The sequence below is a fragment of the Lepeophtheirus salmonis genome, chromosome 8 (assembly GCF_016086655.4).
Source record: "Lepeophtheirus salmonis chromosome 8, UVic_Lsal_1.4, whole genome shotgun sequence".
Classification (NCBI taxonomy): Eukaryota; Metazoa; Arthropoda; class Copepoda; order Siphonostomatoida; family Caligidae; genus Lepeophtheirus; species Lepeophtheirus salmonis.
The window spans coordinates 2,754,911-2,770,571 of record NC_052138.2 but is presented as its reverse complement, the minus strand read 5'-3'; the positions used below and the strand labels follow the sequence as shown (position 1 = coordinate 2,770,571).

The window sequence follows — 15,661 nt, the reverse complement described above, 5'->3', positions numbered from 1 at the left end:
TGTTTTCAAATCCTTCAACTCATTTACAAAAAGTGTTTTGGGTCTTTTGGCACTCGAATCTTCAAAGGACTTGGAATTGATGATAGGACTTAGTGGGGCTCGCTTTCTTTTTGTTGATAATAAACTTGGCGATTCAGTTTCCTCTGAATCCTGAGATGAGGGTTCAAAATAGTCTTGGGGTAATTTGAACTCTATTATTGGCGATTGTCTCAATTTGGGAGCTGTGAATATGGGACTCTTGGATTTATTTGAATCAGTTTTTGTAGTTTGGATGGATACGGGGATTGTTTGGATATCTGACTTGGATTTGATTTTAGCAGAGAAGCGAAAGAATTCATGAGGCAAGGAAAAGTCACAACATTCAACTTTTTTTAGTTTAGGACAAACAAATACAAACTTCTTTGTCTTGACACCTTCTGTCGCGGACTTGGAATTTGAAGAAACAACTAATGAGGAGGGTGGCTTAATGTCTTTAGTATCACTCCTCACTAACTTCTTGCTTTTATCCTCTAATTTCTTTTCGATGGCGGCAATTTGTCGAAGAGTTTCTTCAAGACTTTGCCTTGCTGGTGTCATACTAATGTATAATATCTGTAATCAAATAAGGAATAGCATTCAATAAATAAATTAATAGTAATTAAGGCATTCCTAATCATAATATGAATTGAATGTTTTATATATATATATTTCAAGGAAATGTAAAAGAATATCACGAAACGATAAATGAGGTTTAATTAACAAGAATAATATTTAACTTATTTATTCAATAGCAGATTACAAGATGACTCAAACATACACGAACGTGAGAAAATAAATGTGATTTTTAAATGCAGTTATTAAGAAAACGAACAGGGTATAACAAACAAGAATTTAATATTCATAATGATGTTAATTATATGAAACCAGTTCGTTCAATTTGATCTATGGCAAGTGCTAAATTAGTATCAAATAAGTCTGCACGAATGGGCATTTCAAGGGAGTAAAAAAAGGGTTTTTGAGGGCATAGTCGGCATATAGTTCGTAGATTTTATCAAGGAGACTCTCAATCCCAGATGATCCGGATATTTTAGGCTCAGCTACAATAATAAACTTCACTCCAGTGAGCGTTTGATTACAATAGAGTTTAAAGGTATCTGTTTCTAACTCTTTGATGCCAGAAGAGCCAAGCTCAGGACTTAGTTGAACAGCGAGAGCGAAAAAGGGATAAAACATGGAAGCTAAAACGATTTTTTCATTCGTGCTGAGTCTGAAATGAACATGAATAAATATAGAAAGTATTTGTTAAAGCCAAAACTAATTGAATCCTCTCTGAATGATTAATTATAAGTGTATAAAGTACCTTGGACGGCCAAATTTCAAATTTAAAGGAAAGTTCTCTTCTTTTTGAATAAACTCTTTAATTTGCTCCTCGGACATCCCTTCGATAGAGATTCCATTCATGCTGATGAGCACATGACCTGTGGCAATTCCATCTCTAGCCCCAAATTCTACAATCATTTTACGATTTTCGGATATGAGGCGAATATCTAAGGGATAGCCAAAGGTTTTTTCTAGTTCCAAATTATGAACTGTTCCAGAGGATGAGGTATGATCGTAGTCATAAATGAGTCCACCCGACTTTGAAACAATAAAAACGTTGTAAATCCGCGTAGCCATTTTATTCCGAGTAATTAATAATTATATAATATTGTCTCAAGGTTTATAACTTAAGGAGTTCCGAGTTAATATTTTGATGGATTTTTTTTTAATAGCGAAATATGTCCTTCCAATGACTCTATGTTTATTTTATTGCATTCATTTATACAACAGACTGATTATTTTTTTACTATTGCAACCTCGTACTATTGCTTGAGTAGACTTTAACTAAATCTACTGTATTAATGTCATATTTTATTAAAAGCGTATGACATGATTGAATAAACAAATTTTAATTTATCAAATATTTGAAGGAGCAAAAAAGCAGAGACTATCTCCATTAGTTTTAAGATGAGTTTAAGACGGTAAACAAATAAACAATATTTAATAAGGATGTTATTTTATTTATTTCAAAATAAGTTACTTCTCCATATAGTTGACGATTCTTTTCATTTTGAAATCTGTAAAGATTATAGTAAAAAAATATTAGCCAAAATTGAAGCAAGCAGTAATTCTCGGAACTGTACTTTAGTATAACTTAAACACCCTAAAATATCGATGGACCCGCATCTTTCTTTGAGATACGGAGAGAGAAAATCTGTTCTTTCAAATTAGTAGTCTTTGTGTCTAAAATGCTTGCGATATAATCGTAAATTTTTCACTCCCTTCCTAATCTTTCCTTTAAGTATAATAATAGATATTTTTACTATTGAAACATTTTTCAAAGTGAACATAAATATAAATGAAAGAGAAATAAGTAAACAGTAATCGCAAGAAATCATATAATTAAATAATATCTTGGTATAGTATGGATTCAACTATGAAGGAGACTTTCATTTTTAATACGAGTAGGTGGCCTTTGACAACAAATATTGTCTTCCTTTGGATTGTCGGAGTAACCTACTCTACACTTTGAAGGAGAACATTGCATTGTTATCAATTAATTATGAATACAGAATTCCGATCCAATACTAATTAAATACACAATTTTAACTCCTTTAAAAGCCAATTCTTCTTTTCTACTATTATTAGCTACGCGATACTTATACTATTCACCTCAATAGTAGCCAGCAAATATAGTAGGAAGTCCCCATTTAATTTGTTTCAACAGCTTAAAACCATTTGATACCAGCAAATTTCGAATCAGAGATCACGAAGATTCGAACATAATATCGAAATAGGGAATAAGTACTCTAGAGACCATAGTGGATAGTGGATTTTATGACGTAGTTGGACTGCCTTAACTAATATATTTTGTTAAATTTGGGAGTAGTAAAAGAAATTCTTTAATCTTGAAATATTACTAATTATCACGACTCTTGGGCTCGTCGGAGTGACTTTGAGGTTAAGGGAATCTTTTGTATCTTGTTCCTGACAGTGATGCCGATACAAGTTCATCATTTTGAGGGAGACGGTGTTGGGTATCAAGTGCTACGCTTCGAGAATCATTGCCTTTGGATTTGGATCGGGAGTAGTAGTGATCTTGGGCCCGAGTTGAATTCTCTCTCCGTGTGCTTGGACGGTAGCAACTCATCCCCTCTTCTGGGTATCCCGGAGGAATTTGATCCCTCACAAACCTGGTCTACTAAACTGAGTAAAAGGCTCGGAAAGCCCGTGTTTCTCTCCTATAACCTCCCATCCGAAACTTCGGATCCTTTAGCTCAATCCCAAATCCTCAAAAGGCTCTTTGAGGAGCTCAAAGCATTCCCTCACCTATTTTAATCATTCTGAGCTAGCTCCTTCATTCTTAATCTTTGAAATGAGGAGACGAACTGTTGGAGTCGGGGCCATCCAACGGAAAAAGTTGGATGCAGAGCGCTTCAAAGACAAAGGCTCTCAACTCGCAGAAAATGAATTCGCAGAAATGAATAAACAAATGGAGACCTTTCGTAACAAGCTGGAGGAATTTGCTCAGAAACATACATCAGATATCAAAAAGGATCCGGCTTTTAGAAAGCATTTTCAAGTACATTGTCATGCCGTATGCCTCTTTTGCAAAATTAAACTATTATTTATCTCTTTTAGGACATGTGTGCCTCCATTGGCGTGGATCCACTTGCCTCAGGAAAGGGTTTTTGGTCCGAGATGTTGGGTGTCGGAGACTTTTATTACGAATTGGGTGTTCAAATCATCGAAGTATGCATGGCGTCCTCTCATAAAACTGGAGGACTCATAGAGTTGGAAGTCCTACGGAAAAAGGTAGCTCTCTCACGAGGAAAAAAGAGTCAGGAAATTTCTTCAGATGATATACTACGTGCCATTAAAAAGCTCAAAATATTGGGAAATGGGTTTACAGTGATTCCTTTGCAATCTGGCCGGTCCTTGATTCAATCCGTCCCTGGTAGTGTGTTCTTCATTTATTTTATGAATTATTATTAATATATGCTCAATCACTCATAGGAGAAATGTCCATGGATCAAACTGCAATTTTGCAGTGTGCTGAAACAAATGGGGCGTGGATCTCTTCTTCTATCGTAGAAGCTGAGCTAGGATGGAGTTCATCTCGCTCTCAACACGTATTAGATCAACTAATTAAGGAAGGGATTGGATGGATTGACGAGCAAAACGAGAATGAGCCTGCCTATTGGATCCCTAGTATTTTTACTAGTCTCTCTTCACTTTGACATAGTAACTCAACTCTTTCAAATTATGACTATGAATCCATTATAATATTATATATCAATAAACTAAGTTGTCAAATATATATTTATTAATTATTAGGATCCTTAATAACATTTTGGTTCCTAATAGAGGATTGAAAACAATGATTTGTTCGTATAGTTATAACTTTGACCCTGAGTAAATGAATAAGGAGAACATGTGTTAATTTTATTCTTTGAGTGGTAGGTGCAATTTCTGTTCATCTTATTTCTAAAGCTATGTGCCTAGGTGTAAGCCATTTCAATCTCAAAGGGGGAATGAAATTAAGGGAGGCGCCAAGAGGAATGCAAGGCAGTTAGGCAGGAGAAGCTGGCAGTAGGGAGTTAAAGAGAAAGAGACAGCTAGTGGAAACGTCATCCGCTGATCAAGCTGAAAATTTAACTTAAATTTTTGTTGGTTTTCTTGATAAGTTTCCTAGTTCAATTATCCTTGATGCTTCGCCATGTCTTGGGACAATTATAATGGTCAGGATTACTACGGATCCCATGATCCAAATGAGCAGTATGCGGGGTATGAAGATCCTCAACAACAAGGATATGATCCCAATTATTACGGGGCTCCAGGTGCTGGTTACTACAATCCCAATGATTACTATGCGACGCAACAGCAGCAGCAACAACAAGTGAGACTCGGAAGAGGTTCCAAAGTAGTCCTTTAGCTAATAATATGTTTACTTGTAGCATACTTCGAACGCTCCATTAGGTCCCGGTCAAGTGGGAGAATTTTTGCAATCCAACCCAATGATATCTGGGATGGCCATGGCTTATGGTCAGGAGTTTGTGGGCAAAGGCAGTGCTGAAATACAAAAGAATTGGGATAAGTACATTAATTTGGAGGTTTTACGCTATTACTTCGCAGTGGATACGGCCTATGTAGCCTCCAAGCTTCGTATTATTCTTTTTCCATTTACCAAATCTAACTGGGCCAAGTCCTTTTCCGAAGAGGGAGGCCCTGTTATGCCTAAATGTGATGTTAACGCCACCGATCTATATATACCATTAATGTCCTATGTTACCTATATCCTTGTATCTGGATACATCAGTGGTCTCATGAATGCTTTTACTCCAGATGGACTCGCTACAACGGCGTATTCAGCCCTTCTCTGGCTTCTTCTCGAAATGGGGATTTTTTATTTCTCCTCTTTTATCTTCAACATTCCTTCGGACTTGTCTAAATGGGATGTTTTAGCATATAGCTCTTACAAATATGTTGGAGTCGTACTTCTCTGTCTAATAGGACTTATTGGCTCCAGACTCATTTATTATCTATCACTGATCTACACATCCATTGCAGTCATGGTCTTTTTAGCTCGGAGTTTGAAACGACGGATAAATCCTGAGCGTGGGGGGGTTGGAGGATCTAATACAGCCGGCAAAATGTATATCCTTCTCTTTATAACCGGAGTGCAACCCTTCTTCCTCTGGTGGTTCACGTTCTCGTATGTTATGGTTTAAATAATACATCACTAATTCTCCTTTTTTATAAACTACAAAATCAATTTTTTTTAATCAAGTACATACATTTTTCGGGTTGTTATTTAAAAAAAAAAAAAAAAACCTTTTCGTGATGACTTCATAACTAAAGTTATTCGTGGCTAAGTCTCTAGACCATTCAAGAAATTTGATAGTTGATTAATTAATTATTTTTATATGTTTATCAATCTACTTATAATATTCTTCGACTTATTTTGAAAATTATACATTAGATTCCGTCGAGAAAATATATTATTTAATTATGAAACGTCATCTGCAATATTGTTGTTTAATTAAATCTCAATTTCTTCTTCATTGTTTATTTATTGTTATAGTAAGTATTTTTCTAATTTGGTAAAAAATTTCGCGAAATAAACAATTAAGTCAATTAACAATTCATCAGAATATTTTTTTTTTTTTTTATAATTATAAAAGTTCTTATCTATGTAGCTATGTTTGAGGGGGGAGGATAGTTTGAGTGTTATTTCCTGGATTATATGGGATTTCATTTGAAAGGTAGGTTGGTTGAGAACCCCCTGCTGCTGGATCTGATCCCTGGTGGACGTGTGGGTTATGAATAACACTAAAACGATGCCGAACTCCTCCTTGCTTAAAAGAGCCTTTTTTAGATTGACTTTGTAGTCCGGCAGTAATATTGGATGTTTGTCCTCCTAGACTACCCTTGCGCTCATCAATAAGTTGCTCATTTAAAACTTCTCCATTTATATCTACGTTTGATACCTGTATATTTGGATTTATTCCTTTTTGTAATGGGCTACTTAGGTTTTCGGCTCTCAAACTTTTTTCTTCTACAACATTTTCCTTTCGTAGTGGTTGGTTGTAGCTTAGTCTAGCGGATTTGAGCTCCTTGGTCTCATCCACGGGGTTGTTAATATTATGAATTTGTTGAGAACCTTCGTTCTTCTCCGGTAGAATTTGTGGATTAACTGGATACAAAGAAGGGATTCCTCTTTGTGTGAGATCTCCTGATGGAACTGCTCCTTGTTTCAAGACCCCCGTCCCCTCGATATTACTTAAAGTCTGAGGAAGTTGACCAATTGGACCATAATATTTTTGTCTTCTTCCTCCAACAACTGGCAATGAATTATTATTGTTAACTTTTTGCATCTGTCCTAAATTCGTATCCTCTCTATAATATTTATCACTCGGCAAATCAGATACCTGTTCTAACAATTTAGCATCATTACCATACAGATTTCGATCATGATACTTTTTTTTAACTTTATCATACACTCGAAGATTATTTGAATTACGAGGCTGAGCAAGTGGGGAAGCCCCGCGTAATCTTTTGCGACCTTTTAAACCATGACTCTTTTTCAGAAATTTCTGATCAAGTACTTTCTGAAAGAGGCGTTCATTAACCAATTCATGCTTTTGTTTAATATCTTCGCGATAGGATCCATGGTATGACTCTTCATCATTACTTTTAGAGAGTTTGTCTTCCATATGGTGGGATCGTCGTTGTAACTTTTTGTCATCATCCAAATGTGTACTCTGTCGTAGTTGATTTTCATTTATTGGTTCAGAATCTTTATAGACCATTTTAGGGGGGATGGGAATTTTTATTTTCCAAATCATCTTGAATTCTGTGATGATGGTTATCTTTGTGCGAAATTTCTTTATACCTATGCCGCTTATTATTCCCCAGTTGATCGTTCATGTATCTGTCTTTTTCATGGTAAGATCTGAGCGACTTCCCTTCCTTTCCGGATATAGATACATTTTGATTTTCAGGTTTTAACCCTCCATAGTAATGTTTATTGTTCATAGAATTGGACCTTTCCTTTTCCAAACTATTTTCCTCTGAATAAAGGCGATATTTGCCGTCATATTCTTTTTCGTCATAGTAACTTTTATCATGATCTTCTGAAATGGGGTGTATTTTTTTACTACTATGTCCATAATCATCCTCCACATAGTCAGAATCTTGACGATATCGTTCGTCCGAGAAATCATCACTTAGACTGTTCTTTCTGTCACTGTCCAAAACTGGCTCTCGTTTATTGTGCCTATGAGAAGAGTGATGATACATTCCGCCTCCACCATCGTCTGGATCATATCCCCTTTTGTTGTATTTATCTCTGTCATGGAAAGATATTCTATTTTGACTACGGTCACCATGCTTATTTTCAGATAAATCACCATTTTGAGGGTATCTTTCGTTTTCCTCCAAATCTGGTTCATGTTTATAATTTTTATCATAAGAATGATGTCTGCCATGTTCATCTTCTTGCTTGCGTTCTCTTTTGTAATGTTTATCTTTCCTTGAGTTAAATTTTTGTTCTAATCCCTTATTGTGAAAATTATAATCATCTGCATAGTCTGAATCATACTGATAGTCTTCATTGTCTGAATTATTGTCTCTTTGACTGTAATTTTCTTCATTTTCTAAATTTGACTCCCGTCCATAATTATCATTTTTATCATATCTATCAGAATGGTCATTTATTGAGCCAGGTCTTTCATGGTAACGTCTTTTACTTAATTTGGATTGATATAATTGTATCTTATGCTTTGAAATTTTAGGAGTACGACTCTTAACTTTAGAAGCTTCTTCTCTAAATTTATTTTCATATTTGTGATCAAATTGGGATTGATCATCAATGATATCCAATTTATCCTTAAAATTTCCATGTTCTTCTAATTGCTCATTATATTCTTTGTTAAGACTTGCATCCTCATTCTGGACAGAACTATGTTTAATGTAGTCTTTTTCCTCTTCTTCAGATTCTTGTTTATACTCGTCCTCTTCAGACATTTGTATGAATTTTTCTTTTTCATCTTCCGTAGATTCTGATCCAGAGTTCTCGTACTCTAAATCTTCATACCCTTCTCTAAATGTACCGTTACCTTCCTCTTTAGATTCTAATCTATAGTTATTTTTATATTCAGACTCTGGTTCGAAGCCCCTTTTATTCGTCTCTACATTTGATTCTTGTATAAAACTATCTTTAGCAATGGGGTCAGATCCTCTATCTAAATTTATATTCTTATGTGTATCAAATTGTATATTAGGATCAGTTCTTAACTCAGTTTGTTCATTATCCTTGTTAAAAGGCATACTTGAGGGCTTTATGTGGCTAGCTTCATAATTAGATGTGAGGGATGAAGAAGGAATGTATGAATTATAATTTATCTTTTGTTGGCTAGCTCCATCATCATAGGATATACTTTTGTAATATTCGCCTTTTGCATCTCCCAAACGCAATGTTCGTCCATTCATTCTTTTACTTATTTTTTCACTGTATGCAGAATCATTCTGTGGCTTCTGTGTTGAAGCTATTGTTGGTAAAGTTACGAATATTTCTTCTGTTAAACTTTTGTCACTTAGTCGCTGCTCCTGATTTACTTCCCCATCGTCAATATAATTACTATCCCCATATTGGTTGACTGATTCGAGATGAGATGAGTCATCAGTTACAACATTCTCATCATGTTCATTGTCTTTCATTATTTCCTGTGTTGTTTTTCTGTTTTTTTTTCTGATTTTTATGTAATTTATTATTCTTAGGTCTTTTTGACCGATAGTGATGGTGATGATGCCCCCTATGGTGTCTCCGGAATTTTTTGGAGGGCTTCCTTTTTTTATTAGGATTTTTAGATTTCATACTAAAGGATTGATCACGTCTTCTTCCCTCAATATTCCTCCTATTACTTTTGGGAGTCTTCATTGAATTACTCTGGTTCTCTTGGATGTAGGAATCGTAATCATCCTCCATTTTTTTTGAAACTGTGTCACCCTTCCTAATTCTCGGAGGTCTTCTTCTTCTAATGGGAAGTTCCTCTACTTTAAAAAAATATATTAATAAAGTATTATTTAACAACAAGGGTTTTCCGCTAACCTTCATTACTTTTGTTTGGAATATTCAGTTGAGGTTCAGTCGTATCTTGTTCATTATTCTCTTGACTGTTAACATATAATTCTTCTTTAACATGAGGATTGTCATGTGTAAATGGACCATCCGACTCTGTTTTGTTTGGGGATTTTTCTTTTAAAAAATAGGATAATATATAGACATTATGTCATTAATGAAAAATATTATTTCTTACTTAAATCATCATCTCTAAATCCTTCATCCTTCTCCTTGTAACTTTCATCTCTACTAATAAAATAAAATGAAATATCATTTAATTTGAATTTTGAAGGCTATTGCACCTCTTCTCTGGAGCATTGTGGATGTCCTCTATATCATGATACCCATAGTAATTTTGTTCCAAATCCTCTACTGAGGAAGATTCAAATTTTCTCCTCTCTTTACCATATACAAAATATGAAACAGTGGCCAAGAAAATGAAGAGAACCTTATAGCACGTCATTAATAAAATAAATCAATCAATGTGAAATTGTAACTGAATATATTCATATAATAAATAATTATCAATTTATAAACAAGACAATCCAAGAATAAACAATATTAGTCAATCACTAATATAAAAAGGCTTGTTTATTTAGGAACAGGAATCGTCACTTTCCGTGTTCGATATTGATTTCTCTTGAATGGATTTCGAGTTTTTCTAAATTTAACTGGTAAATAAGGGGGCTCATAATAGTCTAGCTTTCTAAATTCTGGATCCCAATGCTCACGGCCACGGAAGTCATACTTTGCCATACGGAACCACTGTCTGTCACGTAATCCAAGCATAGACATGCTACTAGGATTATCGATCAAATGTATTTTTTCCCAAGGCTCGATTGTTGGGCGTTTCAAGTTGTCCATACTTGGATTGTTCATCGTCAAATACCTCTTCCAGAAATACTCTCTATCATAAGCTGATTTAATTTGATGAATATACTTATATTGTGGATGAAGGTAAGGAGTGTGTTCCTTCGATACATCTCCTTTTTCTAAATAAATGGATATCAAATCCTGAAGTAAGTCCTCATTAATATGAGAAAGAGATCCCTCAGAGTCTAGAGTGTATAGTTCTCTATAGGGGCTAAACCATAACTTATTCCTTAGGTCACGCCCTTCTTCATCATCTTGAGTTTGGTGAAGCTCTGTACGATTGAGTTGATAAACACTCAGTGCCATGGACTGACCATCAAATACGGCTGTCCGAGTAGAAATGGGATAAGTGGGGTTGTTGAAGGGAGTAAAACCAAAGTATGTGGATGAGGAAAGTGTAGCAGCAAATGAATGGAAAATGGATTTGATGAGAGCTTCTTCATTTGGAGTCATGTGCTCAGCTATATCCTCAGAGAAGGAAGACTCACTCGTGGATTTCTTAAACCGATTTAAGGAAGATAGGTAAGATATGTTGAGACAAGGATTTTTGCTCCCCGTCCAAACACAGGGAATATTACGACCATGGACATGCTTATATGGGTATCCCAGAGACTTGGGATCATGAAAAAACTCTTCAGCCTCTTTGTAACTTTGAAATTCTCTACGGCATTGTTCCATATCTAAGAAACTTGGAAGGAAATAAGGATTCCGTTTAGTTATAAGAGGACACCCAATATAGGCCATGGGTCTATCGTAGCTCTCATAAATAATGTCATGATGATCTTCTATGGTCCCTTTAAGAATATTTCTCTTTATTCGTGACTTTACGTCACCTCTTCGTTTGCGAACCATTAGTGCATCTGGATCAAATCCTCCCTTAAACCAGAATGCTTCTAGCCTGGCATTCAAATCTGTTGCTGAGGTATTGTTTGTGATAATAGAGAGGATCCTATCCAGACCAGATAGGAAGTTGAGTTTGCTCAGCTCCCCTTGATTATATTTGATGAAGTCCTTCCTTTCCTCTACATCATCACCTCGAACAGAGTAAGGGGGCACTGTGGAGTTTCTGTAAGAATTAATATAGGTTTTGAGGATATCCAAGGATTCAGTCGTAATTCTCTTGGAGTCTTCTGAGTGAGACACAGGGAGATTTTCTCCATCAACTACATCTGATGCCGTCGCACACTTGGCAAACTTTAAAGAGCCATAGCGAACGAAATCCTCTTGGATGTTTACACTGAACCACCCATAGTACTTGGGTAGATTCAAGTAATAGGCCTTTTCCTCAACGGTATCCAAAGACCGCATTTTACAAATGACTTTGTCCTTTTCTGTCTTGTACATGCTATCCGGATACTTTGGAAGAGGAGGATACTCTGGCTTCTTGGAGTAGACAGACTCCTCCGGTGGGGGTGCCACTCCATGGAAACATCGAGAGGCAATATAGTTCCTCACACGGAGCATTGCGAAGGAGATCACTCGTTTATTTAAATGTTTACGTTTACAGATATTCACGGTGCTTATTCAACGATCAGCTGACAAAATCCAAAATTATATGTGGCTCGTCAACCCAAAAACAAGCTAGAATTATTTTTATAAAAATTGAGCCTGGATTGCATATGTATTTTTCGAGATATATAATAGTTATCTTCAATTTCTATGGATATAATTATTTTGATTAATCATTTATAGGCACTGCAAATTGCGCTTAAAGTAGCAAAAATTCTTCTACTTTTAATGAAATAATTAGATTTGAACTGGCAAATGAAGGTGGGAAAATAAGAAATTTACTAGTATGGAAAATATGATATTTTCCAGTTATAGGCCCTAATGAAGATGGTATCATTGAGATCCCACTCTAATTGTTTGCAATAAAAGTTTCATGGTATTTTTTTAATAAAAATTAAATTAAAGTACTTGTGAGTATTTTTATACATCCATTAATGAAGTCGGTTCACTTTCAGCAGTTTAAGGATCCTTCGAAAAGGGCCAAACTTTGAGGAACTCCCAAACAAACACTCGTACTTGCATAAGTGTAAAATTTCACAGATAGCTTTCTTTTGTTAGGATAAAGACCCTGACCAAAAAATGGTCAAAATCGGTGATGATCATATCGTGAGGTTTGAGGGTGTCTTAAATAAAATTAATATATTTTGAAAATTATACATTTACATTGATTATTTTCTATGAAATGTCTCACTGCACACCATTTGCAAATCACTGAACTATGGAATGGTCGCGTATGAAATAGGTTTTCTAAGTTGAAAAGTGTACAATTTTCTATATAGCTATTCATTTATTATTTTTATTGCTAAATATTTCATTAAAATCTGATTTTTATTTAAAACAAAGTATTGAATGTAGTGTAAAATCAACCAAATTCAACAAGGGGGAGTTTGTTAATATGTTAAGTATCAATTTTTTGGACCTAGAAGTGATTGGTCTCATAATACGGATTAATAGTAAGGCCAATAAATAAAGTTTCGAAGTTTTTAAATAATTAATGTAATTAAAATGTTTTTGCTTCCTCCACTTCCCATCTGATTCAAGTACCTCTGAACTAAAGTTCATACGCTATGTACTGTTATAAAGGCTTTATACTCTAGACATAACCAACCATTTTCAAGAAAGGCCACCAAAAATAATAATTTTCTATTTTCGACTTTTTATTAATATTATACTAAAGGGTTTCATGATGGTATTGAGGTTATAACTTATAAGACAAATCAACAGAGGATACCATTTTTAGGGAGGAAATATTAGAGCCCTAGTCATTATACCAGGGTTAGCTGATCTATATTAAATATTTATTAATAGTAAAAATAAATGAAAACAAAATTTATATTATGAATTTTACGAACTTTTTATAGATTAATAGCTTATTAAGAATTATTCTAAAACAAAAAGCAGGGGATCCCAAATCAGTAAAAAAGTTGAAGCTACAAGAAAGTTACTCCTTTTGTTTTATCAGAAAATACCCTTTTATCAATTAATACCATTTCAGCAATATAATATTATCCCATGAACTTAAAACTCTGAAGTTTTTCTCATTATGACCAATGCCCCCAAATGCAGAGGCGCAAGAACGCAAATAGAGTCAAACCTGTATTAAGCGGTTAGGCAAAAAGGAAACTGAAACAGTGATCACTTAGCTTCGGCGACAACTTAAGCAAGATTCCCCATTTTATAATAGTGCATTATGGGTAAAATACATAAAATGTACTGAATTTGTTCCCGTACAGACGTAGCTGTTTCCACAGTTCGCATAATAACATAATAAAGAGTTATCGGTGCCATACACCATCGCATTAATTAAACGTAGGCTCTAACCTATAGTTACCCTTCTCGAGTATCTCAACTCTTCCCAGAAATATGAATACTAAGCCTATAGTTAACCGAAATATGTACATAGATTATTGAGCTGTATATATATATATATTAACCAAAAACTGCTACCAAGCAGTTCGGTCCGAAGTTGAATCTACCCAAAAAAATTAAACAAAGCTATTCAAAAATAGTTACAAATAAAATTACGGAGGTTTTCTTCAAGAGTGCATATATGTTAGTACTTTTATCACTAAAAAAACCAACAAATAATGTCCTATCATAAAATCCACACCCCCATTGTTTAAGAAGGCTTTGAATCTAACTTAATTTAATGAATAATTCGGACAACTAAACTAAAATTCCATAGTACCATTAGACACGTGCTCGACAACTCATGAATTTTTATCAGAACTTCAAACAATAAAACCACCAACAAAATTAAGTACAGCAGAGCCAACTTAATAAGCAAAAATGAGCACGACACTTGTTGCAAAGGAAATAGAAGGATATCCATGCTGTTTTTAACGTTTTTATTAACGTTCTGAGGTTTTAACAAAACATACGAGACGCTTATATATTTATTTGTGGGTTGAGTTACGGGTTTCTCTTATGGAAGCTGAGCGCTTACGACGAAGTTCCTTCGCTTCCTTTGCCTCCTTTTGACGTTGAGCCAAAATTTTAGCATATTCAGCAGCAGCCTGACGATTTTTCTCAGTACGACGGCGCTTAAGGGCGACTCTGTGACGCTTCCTTTGCAAGACAGTAGGGGTCACTAGGCGTTGAATCTTGGGAGACTTGTATTTAAGTTTCTTTCCATCCTTAACTGGAAGAGGACGCTTGATCACAAACTGGCAGACGTTGTCTCCCTTGGTCAAGTTGAAGAGCTTGCGGATCTTGGATGCTCTTTTGGGTCCAAGACGTCTTGGGACAATGTTTTCGGTCAGACCGGGGATCTCCTTTTCTCCCTTCTTGACAATTGCAAGGGACAAAACAGACAAGTTGCTGTCCACGATGCAACCACGGACGGATTTGCGCTTACGCTCTCCAGTCCTATAAACATAACAATCAATGACCGCCAATCATCAGTACAGTAAGGAATATTTACCGTCTCTGTCTGTAGCAGGAATGACCCTTCTTCAAAAGAAGACGGACGCGACCCTGGGTCATAACACCCTGCTTCATGGGGAAACCTTGCTTATCGTTTCCACCAGTGATGCGAAAGACATAGTCCTTCCATTCTTCTCCAAGAGAGTTGGCCTCAACTTCTTGGCCCATACGCTTCTCGTAAAAAGGTCGGACCTACAATCATACATAAATAAGGACTTCCATTCACCCCCTCCCCTCGGACTAACTCACCTTATGTTCATCGTTTATTTCGAAGAGCTTTTGGCAACCCGTTCGGGGATAAGACACGTTCAGCTTCATCCTTAGCTATAATTAAAGATATATAAAACAAATTCACATAAGGTAAATATATAGTATATAAAGAAAAAACGTCTCACCGCCAAGGGGTTCACGTGCAGAAAGGAAGTTTAGTTGAGCTTCCGCCTCTGTCATCAATATTACCAACTGCTTTTTATAGCTAACTTTGGCCTTTTCACATATTTCATGCATAATATAGCATTATCATTCATTCTAATATGAAGACTTAATTGTCCTTGCTTTCTATTAATGACTTAAAAATGTCATTTTCATTATACCTAATCAATCAATTTATTTATGCATTATAAACATTAAGAGTGGATTTACTATATTAGTATCTAACGGAAGATATGGTACTTCTGCTACTGGCGACATCACGCTGTGTATATGTTAGCA

At 35.3% G+C, this 15,661-nt stretch overlaps 6 protein-coding genes across 6 annotated transcripts; 3 read left to right on the top strand and 3 right to left on the bottom strand.

Moving 5' to 3' along the window:
* Nucleotides 1-671: 671 nt before the first annotated feature.
* Nucleotides 672-1,752, bottom strand: Trs23 (trafficking protein particle complex subunit 4-like protein Trs23). Its single transcript, XM_040718080.2, is given in 3 exon segments — nt 672-985; nt 988-1,246; nt 1,340-1,752. Coding segments are annotated over 3 exon segments (669 nt in total). The 5' UTR covers nt 1,657-1,752; the 3' UTR covers nt 672-892.
* A 1,104-nt stretch (nt 1,753-2,856) lies between these two features.
* Nucleotides 2,857-4,337, top strand: lsn (vacuolar-sorting protein SNF8). Its single transcript, XM_040718390.2, has 3 exons — nt 2,857-3,601; nt 3,661-3,976; nt 4,036-4,337. The coding sequence occupies exons 1-3, from the start codon at nt 3,395-3,397 to the stop codon at nt 4,257-4,259; spliced, it is 747 nt and encodes a 248-aa protein (XP_040574324.1). The 5' UTR covers nt 2,857-3,394; the 3' UTR covers nt 4,260-4,337.
* On the top strand, nt 3,016-3,357 carry LOC139906165 (proteasome assembly chaperone 4-like). Its single transcript, XM_071890520.1, has one exon. It carries the CDS (start codon nt 3,016-3,018, stop codon nt 3,355-3,357), a length of 342 nt encoding a protein of 113 aa, XP_071746621.1.
* Nucleotides 4,338-4,451: 114 nt separating the features above from the next.
* Nucleotides 4,452-6,163, top strand: Yif1 (Yip1d-interacting factor 1). Its single transcript, XM_040718388.2, has 2 exons — nt 4,452-4,918; nt 4,977-6,163. The coding sequence occupies exons 1-2, from the start codon at nt 4,739-4,741 to the stop codon at nt 5,748-5,750; spliced, it is 954 nt and encodes a 317-aa protein (XP_040574322.1). The 5' UTR covers nt 4,452-4,738; the 3' UTR covers nt 5,751-6,163.
* A 3,965-nt stretch (nt 6,164-10,128) lies between these two features.
* On the bottom strand, nt 10,129-12,564 carry mRpS30 (mitochondrial ribosomal protein S30). Its single transcript, XM_040718386.2, has 2 exons — nt 12,434-12,564; nt 10,129-12,097 (listed from the first exon to the last, which is right to left on the bottom strand). The coding sequence occupies exon 2, from the start codon at nt 11,978-11,980 to the stop codon at nt 10,235-10,237; it is 1,746 nt and encodes a 581-aa protein (XP_040574320.1). The 5' UTR covers nt 11,981-12,097; nt 12,434-12,564; the 3' UTR covers nt 10,129-10,234.
* Nucleotides 12,565-14,358: 1,794 nt separating this feature from the next.
* On the bottom strand, nt 14,359-15,422 carry RpS6 (ribosomal protein S6). Its single transcript, XM_040718391.2, has 4 exons — nt 15,346-15,422; nt 15,200-15,274; nt 14,949-15,142; nt 14,359-14,893 (listed from the first exon to the last, which is right to left on the bottom strand). Exons 2-4 carry the CDS (start codon nt 15,266-15,268, stop codon nt 14,422-14,424), a joined length of 735 nt encoding a protein of 244 aa, XP_040574325.1. The 5' UTR covers nt 15,269-15,274; nt 15,346-15,422; the 3' UTR covers nt 14,359-14,421.
* Between the last annotated feature and the right edge of the window lie 239 nt (nt 15,423-15,661).

What these genes read in the sequence shown, in the direction of transcription:
- RpS6 (XM_040718391.2), bottom strand. Translation starts at nt 15,268, where the DNA reads ATGAAGCTGAACGTGTCTTATCCCCGAACGGGTTGCCAAAAGCTCTTC. An exon ending in AAATAAACGATGAACATAAG is followed by an intron (nt 15,143 to 15,199) that starts GTGAGTTAGTCC and finishes GTATGATTGTAG; the next exon opens with GTCCGACCTTTTTACGAGAA. An exon ending in TCCTGCTACAGACAGAGACG is followed by an intron (nt 14,894 to 14,948) that starts GTAAATATTCCT and finishes TTATGTTTATAG; the next exon opens with GACTGGAGAGCGTAAGCGCA.
- mRpS30 (XM_040718386.2), bottom strand. Translation starts at nt 11,980, where the DNA reads ATGCTCCGTGTGAGGAACTATATTGCCTCTCGATGTTTCCATGGAGTG.
- lsn (XM_040718390.2), top strand. Translation starts at nt 3,395, where the DNA reads ATGAGGAGACGAACTGTTGGAGTCGGGGCCATCCAACGGAAAAAGTTG. An exon ending in CTTTTAGAAAGCATTTTCAA is followed by an intron (nt 3,602 to 3,660) that starts GTACATTGTCAT and finishes TATCTCTTTTAG; the next exon opens with GACATGTGTGCCTCCATTGG. An exon ending in CTTGATTCAATCCGTCCCTG is followed by an intron (nt 3,977 to 4,035) that starts GTAGTGTGTTCT and finishes AATCACTCATAG; the next exon opens with GAGAAATGTCCATGGATCAA.
- Yif1 (XM_040718388.2), top strand. Translation starts at nt 4,739, where the DNA reads ATGTCTTGGGACAATTATAATGGTCAGGATTACTACGGATCCCATGAT. An exon ending in AACAGCAGCAGCAACAACAA is followed by an intron (nt 4,919 to 4,976) that starts GTGAGACTCGGA and finishes GTTTACTTGTAG; the next exon opens with CATACTTCGAACGCTCCATT.
- LOC139906165 (XM_071890520.1), top strand. Translation starts at nt 3,016, where the DNA reads ATGCCGATACAAGTTCATCATTTTGAGGGAGACGGTGTTGGGTATCAA.